The sequence below is a fragment of the Metarhizium acridum genome (genome assembly GCF_019434415.1).
Source record: "Metarhizium acridum strain ARSEF 324 chromosome Unknown scaffold_276, whole genome shotgun sequence".
In the NCBI taxonomy this organism is placed as follows: domain Eukaryota; kingdom Fungi; phylum Ascomycota; class Sordariomycetes; order Hypocreales; family Clavicipitaceae; genus Metarhizium; species Metarhizium acridum.
In genome coordinates, this window is record NW_027094025.1 from 69,802 (window position 1) to 80,835 (window position 11,034).

An 11,034-nucleotide genomic window follows, 5' to 3' on the forward strand; every position below is an offset into this window, starting at 1 on the left:
GGCTTATCATGATGGATCGCGGCAGAGTAGAAAGACATTAATGGTACGAGAGTCACATAACACCCCGCATGATAGAATGCTAGGTAGTCACAATGTTTACTCTTGATATAGACAGGCATTGCACGTCGACCCGTGCCCCAATATTCACAGTGCTTTATAATGCGCCGTTTCGCTCCTCGGACATTACTACACGGTCAAAGCTCAACAATCACACCGCTCAATAAAGGGGCATCGCCGATGCAGGACCTAGAGGTTACACAGACTGAACACATGACCCGCTGGGAGCCTTGGGCATAGCTGTTCTTTTCGTGCATATATAATAGTCACTTTCTCCTTTCTTTCCCTTGGAAATTATGGACCTTTAACACCCTACAAGGTTATTATCTAATAGAGTCATTCCGCTCCAAGCCCTTGACATCAAGCCCTTGTCACAGATACGTCTTCAGTTACCGACAGTACTTTAGTTTGACACCTCGTCTTCAGTTCACTTTCAACAGCTTGATCTCAATAATCCAAGTTCACTTGCCTCATAGCCAGTCATGTCTTCAGAATCCACGCCGGACCTAGACCCCATTGCTATAGTCGGTCTTGCGGCACAACTCCCTGGCAAAGCAACAACTGTGCAGAGCCTCTGGGATCTTATACTTGCCGGAGAGTCAACAGTTTCCGAAGTTCCACCAGACCGCTTCTATATCGATGCATTTTATCACCCAAAGTCAGACAGGCTAAGTGCTACAAGTACTCGGTACGGCAACTTTCTGAAGCGCGACCTGGGAGCCTTTGATGCTGGATTCTTCAACACACCTCCTCTAGAGGCCACAACAATGGACCCGGCACAACGTATCCTTCTCGAGACGGCCTATCATGCTCTCGAAAATGCCGGACTCCCAATGGAGTCGGTGGCTGGCTCCGACATGGCATGCTATGTCGGTGCGAGCGGAAAAGACTACGAGTCACTTTTATTGAAGGACCCTGACCACCACGCCAAATATACCATGACTGGTATTGGCACTGCAATGCTTGCAAACCGAGTCAGTTGGTATTTTGATCTACGAGGGCCTAGCTTCACTCTAGATACGGGATGCTCGAGCAGTATCATTGCGTTGCACCAAGCCTGCGCGGCTCTTCGAGCGGGCGAGGCTGACGGCGCTCTCGTCGGGGGCAGCAATCTATCTATTGTGCCCGATGCGGGAATGATTCCCTTATCCAACATGGGGTTTCTCTCTCCAGATGGTCGCTGCTGGAGCTTCGACAGTCGAGCTAATGGGTTTGGCCGAGCTGACGGCCAAGGTTTCATCGTGCTCAAGCGACTGTCAGACGCTGTTCGGGAGGGCCTTGTTGTTCGTGCCATAGTTCGTTCAACGGCCATAAACCAGGACGGCCGTACCCCAGGATTGACGATGCCAAGTGCCGAAGCGCAAGTCTCAAATGTAATGGCGGCTTATAAGGCCGCCGGGCTTGATCTCGGCTCTACCACATACTTTGAAGCCCATGGCACCGGTACCCAGGTCGGGGACATGATTGAAGCAACGGCTATCCACCGAGCTTTTAACACATCGTCGGAGAAGCCACTATATATTGGCTCTGTAAAAGCTAATATCGGACATTTGGAAGCTGCCGCAGGTCTAGGAGGGGTTTTCAAGTCCATCTTCATGTTAGAAACCGGTCTCATTCCAGGTGATGCATGTTCAGGAACAGGAAAGCCAAACCCGCAAATTCCGTTTCAAGAATGGGGCCTACGGGTGAGACATCCTCTCTTTTTTTGTTTCAAATTCAATAGCATTAACACTGGTCTGGGCAGCTTACACCGACAACGATTCCTTGGCCGCGTAGCGGTTTACGCCGTATTAGCTTGAATAGTTTTGGGTATGGCGGTAGCAATGCGCATGCTATATTGGATGTTAGTGTTGTTTTTATGGCTGCTGAGCCAATACTGATGCTCCCAGGATGCTCTCAACTATTGTTCGAAGAGAGGAATTGTCGCCCACCACCTTACGACGGCTGACAATCTTAACACTTTTTGTCATGCCAACTTCCATTCCAACGGCAATCTCAATGGCCACACCAACGGCTACACTAACAGCCGTAGTATTCATCATGCCAATGGAGTTGACGGTTTGATTGATGCAAACCTGTCCTCCGAAAAAAGTGTTACTAGAATTTTCATGCTCTCAGCAGCTGATGAGAACGGTATAGACCGTCTGACGACTCGGCTCGAGGATCACTTTCGATGCCAAGGCCCAATGACAAAGGAGAAGGCCGGACGGTATCTTGCTAGTCTTGCTTATACCCTCAGCGACAGAAGAAGTAAACTTCCTTGGAAGTCCTTTTTCTTATCCAACTCTATTTCTGATCTCCAGGAAAACCTGGCAACAAGAGTTTCGAAGCCCACCAGATCATCGCTTGCATCTCACCTAACATTTGTATTTTCTGGCCAAGGAGCCAACTATGCCAAGATGGGCATTGACCTCATTCCAGTCTACAAAGTCTACCGCGAGAGTATCGAGAAATCAGACCGATTGATGCGGGATCTAGGAAGTGATTGGTCGTTGCTCGGTACATTTGCATTTCGTCCCCAGCTACGCAGAAACAATCACTAACAAAATTCGGTAGATGAGCTACATAGGGAAAATGAAAACACTCGGGTCTTCATTCCCAAGTTCTCACAACCCCTCTCCACCGCACTGCAAATCGCTTTGTTTGACCTGGTCGAATCGTGGGGCCTCTGTGCAAATGCTGTAATAGGCCACTCTTCTGGCGAGATTTCCGCTGCATACGCTATTGGGGCTTTATCTCACAAGTCTGCAATCCAGGTGGCGTATTTTCGGGGTGTTGTCGCAGACAAGATGGAAAAATCCGGCAATGTTGATGGATCAATGGCTTCAGTGGGATTATCAGAGGAAGAGATCGCGCCGTACATTGCTGACTTGGAGACCAAGTACGGTCGGCAGTGTGTTCAAGTTGCCTGCGTAAACAGCAATGTTAACGTGACTCTATCAGGCCAGAGAACAGCCCTCGTTGCCTTGGGCGACCAGCTTGCTAAGAAGAATATCTTTTGCCGGCCGCTTGCAATTACAGTCCCGTATCACTCGATACACATGAATCTCGTCGCTGACGAATATTTGCGTCATATGGGCAGTCTGGAACCAAAACAACCCAGGCAGCCATTTTCTAAAGAAATGGAAAAAGGAAATCGTATAATGATGTTTTCCTCTGTCACTAAGGACAATATGTCGCTTGAAGCGCTCCGAGACCCTCAATACTGGGTGGATAACCTACTTGGTCGCGTCAACTTCTACCCTGCGATGAAAAAGCTCATCTCTTCTGCAGCCCAGGCTGAAGGAGGCTACGGGCAGATGCTCGAAGTGGCGCCGCATGCCGTCCTGCAGCGATCCATTAGAGACATCCTAGTTTCTCTGAACCAAGATAAAAACTTCGAGTATGAATCGTTACTTTTCAGAAATAATCCGGCGCAAACGAACTGTTTAAATACTATAGGTAGACTTGCCTGTCGCAACATCCCTGTCAACATCAACAGTGTGAACAACCCCCTACTAGATAATAGTGTGGTAGCGCCATTGACCACCCTGCCCAACTACCCGTTCAATCATTCTCAATCGTACTGGCATGAAAGTAGGATTAGCGTTAACCACAGGTTCCGGAAATATCCTCGGCACGAGCTGCTTGGATGCCGCGCTGTAGATTGGAATCCATTGGAACCGCGATGGAGAAACATCATGGCAGTTTCAGACATTCCTTGGCTACAGGAGCCTGCCCTAGATGACAGCGTCATACTTAACCCTGCCGCTCTACTCACGCTTCCTATTGAGGCTCTAAGACAGCTCTATAACTACGATACAAGTTTCTCGGAATACGAGTTGCGTAATGTCTCATTTGGTTCCCCTCTCATTTTCACCGTTAACAGGAAAGAGATTGAAGTCCAAACCGCGCTCAAACAAATGGCGCCGGTCGATAACAGTCTCCGCTGTATGTACACCTTCACACTATACGCCTGGGAGACCGATGAGCCTCGTGTTTTATGCTCAGGAACTCTGTCCGGAAAGCACTTGAACCAATATCACCGCCCAGACACTGGAACACTAAGGCAGGAATGGTTAGATAAATACGCCACAGAATGCACCGAAAGTGTCGACCCAAAGGTATTCTACAAGAATATGGGAGCCATGGGGTATTTGGCTGGCCCTGCTTTTCAAAAAGCGTCATCAAACTTCAAGTTCAACGTTCAAGAAGGCAAAGCGATTGTTGGTATAGACCTTTCTCGGAACGGAGCGCACGTCACAGGGACCGGTGAAGATGATTACTTTATGCATCCAACTTCTTTAGAAACTATTTTTCAAATCAGCAAAGCGGCGATTGCCATGGGTGGTCTCAAAAAAATCCCACGTCTATACCCAACAACACTGAAATCAATTATCATTTCTGGCAAATTTAAACGGAGCACACAGCCCGCATTGTGCCTCACCTCTAAGATTAACCGAAAGTGCTTCCGCGATTTGGAAACCTCCATCATCGGCATAGATGTCGAAGACCTCGAAGAAATGATCGTCGTAAACGGTCTCTCGGAAGGGTCTGACTACAATCTTGATTCTTACCGAGCCGAACCGGATCTGTACATCTCCAGCATACTGTGGAAACCGGACATTTCCAGACTCAGTACTGAGAAAATAGTTGAGTACTTGGATGCGTCGACCAAAGAATTTGGCCATGCAGCATCGACGAAAATTGATGTAGACCTCCAAGAGCTGATCTCGCTAGATGCAGTACGCGAGGCGCTCCACGCAGTTGATCAAGAGAAGGCCAAAAGTTTACCCGACTTCCTCCAGAGATACTATGCGTGGATGCAAGCCGTTTGGAATTACGAAAAATACACATCGCTGCTGGCCGCTCATCCACGGTTTGCGAACCCAGAAACGCGTCCTGCTTATGTGGAAGAATTCATTGCGCGTAATCCGACAGGCGAGCTGTTGAGCGAAACTAGCAAGGCCATAGTGCCTATCCTCCAAGGTAGAATGAACGGCCTTGATTTCTTATTCAATTCCGGACTCGCGGACCGATTCTACAGTAGTAGTGTGCACGACCTCGCATACAACCGCATTTCGTCGTTTGTCGACCTGAAAGCACACAAGAACCCTGAGCTCAAGATCCTCGAGATTGGAGCTGGCACAGGCGGAGCTACACGTCCCGTTCTGCAGGCACTCTCGAGTCTGGGTGCGAATAAAGGGGTTCTGAGATTTAGCGAGTATTGTTTTACCGATATTTCACCAGCTTTCTTCGAAAAGGCTCAAGAGAGCTTCTCATACAAACTGCCAAGAATGGTTTTCAAGGTACTAGACATCGAGAAGGACCCCGGGAGTCAAGGTTTCGAGGAGAATAAATACGACATCATAATCGCCTCTCTGGTGCTCCACGCTACTACGAGTTTACGTAGAACGCTACGACATGTAAGATCTCTGTTAAATGATGGTGGGCAACTGATCTTGTATGAGACAACTGGTACTGAGACGTCTCGTGTTGGCCTCACGTTCGGCTTAGTACCCGGTTGGTGGTTGGGTGCTGAGCCGGAACGGAGACTCACGCCATGTGTCTCGACCGAAGGATGGCACAAAGCTTTGGTTGATGCTGGTTTTCTCGGCATTGACTTTGACCTCCCAGACCATGACACCAACGACCATAAGTCTCAATCAGTCTTGGTCGCAACGGCCAAACTCGCAGATCCTCGATCTGATACCGCTCCCCGAGATGTCATTCTCGTCGTGGATGACAAGGAGTCTGAACAGATCATACTCGCAGAACAAATTAGACATATTGGAAATAAGGTTGAATTCCTGCATTTTTCAGTCAAAACCATGAGGCAGCTCACGACAGACTCTTCTCATAATGCAACATATGTGTTCCTTCTCGAGTCCCGAAATTCATTCCTGAAAGACATGAGCGAGTCTGATTTCGACTTAATGAAGCTCCTTCTCACTCAAAAAGGTGTACGGGTGATTTGGGTAACAAATGGCTGTGGTCTCAGCGCCGCGAATCCCGAGTTCGGCATGTTCACCGGTCTGGGACGCACGTTAACGACTGAGCGATTGGACTGTCGGTACACCGAGCTTTCCTTCGAGGAGTCTGATGCAAAAGTTCTTGGTCCTGTGATTTTTTCTACTCTTTACCGATCATTTGATGCTCATGTGCTTCACGAGCCAGAGATTTCTTACCGCAAAGGCCTTTTCCACGTACCACGCGTCATGACATCAACCACGCTCAATCAGCATCTCAAAGACCAAATCATTTGCCCAGAGCCCGAGCTTGCAACCTTGAAGTCCAACAATGGACGCGCTCTAGCTCTTTCGATCCAAGAGCCTGGCGACCTAGACAGTATATACTTCAAGGACATGCCAAACGCGAAAGCTCCCCTGGCATCGGATGAAATCTTGATCAAAATCAAAGCATTAGGTCTTAGTATGCCTGACTATCTCATCGCGACAGGTGAGAAGGCTGGAGCTGGATTCGGCAACGAGTTTTCTGGCATTATAACTGATGCAGGTCCGAAAACTGGGTTTGCGACTGGCGATTGCGTGTACGGATATTGTTTATCTGGGGCTGTGGGCACATATATTCGGACAGAGGCGTCGACTGTCGCGAGGATGTCTCCGTCTCTGTCATTTATTGAGGCTGCCGGGCTTCCATACGCCTGTTACACCGCATACTATGCCATCATTAAGATGTCGAGGCTTCAAGCATCAGATAGAATCTTGATTCACAGTGGTACAAGTCCTGCTGGACTCGCATCCGCTCAAATGGCTGTGGGCCTAGATGCAACAGTGTATATGACTGTCGATGATCAAGAGCAACTCGACATGGTGACAAACCTTGTCAATATTCCACGAGATCGCGTTTACACTCATGGAGATAGGATCTTGGCGGAATTCGATATAATTCTGAACCTCGCGAATAGCGCCGAGCACTTTTCCTCATGGCTAAATATTACCGACGGGGGCAGGTTCATTGAGGCAAGCGACGTCGAGGGAAGAGTCAAGCAAAGTATAGAACAAGCATGCGATGGGAGTGTGACATACACAAGGCTAGCCATTCGCTCTATACTAGAGAATGCAATGCGTGCTCAATCAGGAGGTATGCTATCTGCCGCAACCCAACCTGTGACAGAGCCTGCAGAGACAATTTGCTTGCCATCACCAGAAGTCTTCTCTGTTGCAGATTTAAAGGCCGCGATTGAGAGAGTGCGCACATGTCGGAATGGTGCCAAGGTGGTTGTCAATATGGATGAAGGCGCTACAGTTGCCGTTAGTAAACCTGCCCCGAATAGTCACAACGCTCACAGCTCCAGTGTTAACAGATACAATGAGTAGGTGGTGCCAGCTCCAAGAGTCCCGCACAAATTCAAAGAGCAGGCAACGTACGTCGTCGCAGGCGGCTTCGGCGGTCTCGGGCGCGCCTTAATCCCTTGGATGGCTGAGCGTGGTGCGCGCAACTTCATTGTACTTTCAAGATCCGGTTGTTCCTCCGAAGCAGCCAGAAGTCTCGTTACGGATATGGCGGATAAAGGGGTGCGAATCGAGTCGCCCAAATGTGACCTGACATCGGTGGACTCGGTTCGCGCCGCAGTCAACAGCGTGAGAGACACGATGCCTGCCATCAAAGGCTGCCTCCAGGCGGCCATGGTCCTTTCGGTACGTATTGACTATCTAGCGGTCCTGTTCACACTACTAATGTGGATAAAAGGATGCGGTTTTCGAAAACATGACGCACAGTCAATGGATGGAAGCCACGAGACCCAAGGTGCAGGGCACATGGTCGCTGCATTCTGTTCTCCCACGTGGAATGGACTTCTTCATCATGCTCTCATCTATAGCCGGCATCATGGGCTCTCCAGGACAGAGCAACTATGCGGCGGGCAACACATTTCAAGATGCGCTAGCACGACATCGGCGAGCACAAGGAGAACACGGCATCGCACTTGATCTCGGCGCAATATCTGGCGTCGGTGCGGCCGCCGAGCGCAACTTGGATGACGAACTTGAGCGTCGTGGAATGGGGAGCATGCCGAAGCCCGATTTGCTTGCGTGTCTCGAGTACTGCCTTTCTCCTTCCTTGGACGGCTATCCCGAAGTGACACAAATGGTCACTGGTCTCGGTTATTTTGCGTCGCTGTCGAAAGAAGCCAAAGAAGATATTGCGTGGTCGCATAAGCCTCTTTTCAGTGCACTGCGACAAACTACCAGGAAAGGGGGGCCCGAGGACGAGGAGACTTACAAAAGATTGATTTCGCCATCCATCTTGCTTAAAGAAGCACAGGAAGACTCCCACGCGACCAACGTGGTGCTAGAGTCTTTGAAGGCGAAGCTATCGCGCGTGCTTTCCGTGTCAGTCGACGATATCGATGCCTCGCTACCAGTCTATGCGTCTGGAGTAGACTCGTTAACTGCCCTCGAGATTAAAAATTGGTTTTCAAAGGAGATTGGCGTAGATGTACCAGTTTCAGAGCTTATGCGCGACCAAAGTTTATTTGCGCTGGCTAGTCATGCTGCAAGAAACAGCGAATTTAGGACTTTTAAACAAGGTTAATGGAGACGGCCCGAATAAATAATGCCACGAGGCATACTGACTTGCAGTGCAACACATTCCAAGACGACACATGGCCGAGTTTTAATGAATACATGCAGGACTAGCTGGCAACTGAATCTAGCTCTCCCAGTCAGTCCCATGGAGTTCAATGCCCTTACAAAACTTTCTGGTATGCGGGCAAGACCCATCCCACCATCCATCTGTTTCCGGCACCTTCTTGACATCCGGTCCCTCACTTGGCCTCCATGCGAGCATCCGGCCCGGGAGCTTGAACAGTGCATCCCGCTCTTGCTCGCCAATTATTGCCATATTCGTAGACCGTCGCGAGTTTCACACCCACTACTCAAACCGCCGGTTCCCATGACCAGGTATTAGACGCATTGTTCGTCGGCTTGCCCGCTTCATCGTACCATTCGGGTCGCTTCTTCCACTAACTCCACCACTCGGGAGGCATGAGACCCTACAGTTCTACCTGCTCCGCGGTAATATCGTCCTGCGTTGCGGAAAACCCGTCAATCAGCGACTTATGGGCGAAGATCTCAAAGATTACACAACCCACGATCCAAATATCAGAGGCATATGTGACGGGCGTTGCTGGCTCGATGAAGGGCTCGGGTGGGCGGAGTATAAGGGGCATGTATGACTGTATTCTGCCCGATACTTTCAAATTCTACTCCTAATATTGCTTTTCAATGCTTCGCGGCGATTTGTGGCCATCCAACCTGTCTTGTCCTTGTCGTAAACCCTTACGACCTATTGCATGGCGCCTTCAACGCCATTTGAGAGGCAATCATAGCATCCCTACAACGAGTGAGTCGACACCATCCTTTAGAAGATGGCGTCTTCATGACGATGAGGCATACCTTGGTGTATTCTAACTAACAGTGCATACATTACTTCGAGAGCAAAAATTGGCCTAATGTAGAGTGAACCCATTGCTACCGGCGGGCTGGTTGTCAAATATACTACTCGCAATACGCATCAACACATTTATGGTTGGAACTTATTTGAAGCCGCCTTTCAAGTCGCTTAGCCTTCAATTACGGTACCGCTTGTTCATGTATAGCCGACGTAAAAAGCAATGTAGATATATGCTTAGGCCCAATACACTGCCTCTCGCTATCAACTGCCATATTATCCTCGGTTGAGAGTCTGCTTTTAATACCCCAAAAAGTGATGCATTGCTACGATGGATACTTCTTGCTGGAATGTCAAAGTCTAACCTACCTCGCCCCGGCTCATCGGAGCATGATATTGCCAACGAGCCAAACTAGGGCGTTGGCCACGAGCCTCGTGTAGGGTATAGGAATAGCCGCAATCGTTTACTCGGCCTGATTGATGATGGAGATTAGCACACAGAGATTTAGCAGGCACAGTTGGCACGGAAAGGGCTCAACAGGAGTATGAGTGGCGGCGAGATTCTGACGTGAAAAATCATAATGACGCTTATGCCGCCAAAAACGCGTCCAACGACCAATGAGACCGCAATGCCAATAATACTTGCGAGGTAAATCTCTCGAGGACATGTATTCAACACAAGAAATTGCTCTGCTTCAGGGTCTAGAACATGACAACAACTACGCGTCCAATCTCAAAGAAACGATGATAACGGAAACGCGCCTAAGATGCGAAATCAGACGCATATCTTCATCGATGAACAAAGCCAATTCAGTCCCGATAATTGGCTTCTTCGCTCGTCGCACCTGATCCGTATCACGGGCAAGCACCTGATGAATGCAAAGCCCGAGCCAAGCTAGCTCTTTTTCTCTAGCTTAATTACGCCTAACAAGCTAGTTGACACTACATTAGAAACTAGGAGCCCGGTTCTCATAAACTACCACCACTCAACTACGCACATATTTATTCTTCATTTATACTAGAGTTATTGATTCAACTATTAGATACAAAAAAAATATTAAAAAAAGAAGGACTAGATAAAGGGGATCTAGTAACACTATATTTTGGCCGTATCTAGGCTAGGGAACCGTAAGTAACCACGCAAGACACTATAAAATAAACGTATTATAACATATTAAATTCTAGTAAGATTACGAATTTATCGCGGCACGATATTTAAGGCTATCTCGCGATAGCTTCAGCTACTTTTGTAGATATATATAATAACAAATAAAGTATAAGAATTTATTAAAGCGACTTATATTCTCGATTATATAACAGTGAGGTTTTGCCTAGTAGCGATTCTTTGCCACCCAGTACCCTCAGCTTAAAAGATACCAACACGCCGGTATACAGCTCTATCACCACTACTAGCTGAGGTTGGGATGAGTGCGAGCCCCTGTAACTTTGTACCTTTCTGGCCGCTAACGACTGTCCCCCCTAATCCTGTCGTCTCCTTCTTCTCAACCGTCGCATCGTGAGTCGTGATAACGTGCATCAGTAAGAGACAGTCCCCGAGTGACACATTCAAGTCTTTGTCTGGAA

At 48.6% G+C, this 11,034-nt stretch overlaps 1 protein-coding gene across 1 annotated transcript; it reads left to right on the forward strand.

The window, feature by feature from the left end:
* Positions 1-539: 539 nt before the first annotated feature.
* Positions 540-8,592, forward strand: J3458_013108 (Type I Iterative PKS; the record flags this gene model as incomplete). The annotated part of the gene is made up of 5 exons (XM_066120253.1): positions 540-1,742; positions 1,947-2,556; positions 2,614-7,310; positions 7,377-7,697; positions 7,750-8,592. 5 exons carry the CDS (start codon positions 540-542, stop codon positions 8,590-8,592), a joined length of 7,674 nt encoding a protein of 2,557 aa, XP_065974538.1.
* Positions 8,593-11,034: the final 2,442 nt, after the last annotated feature.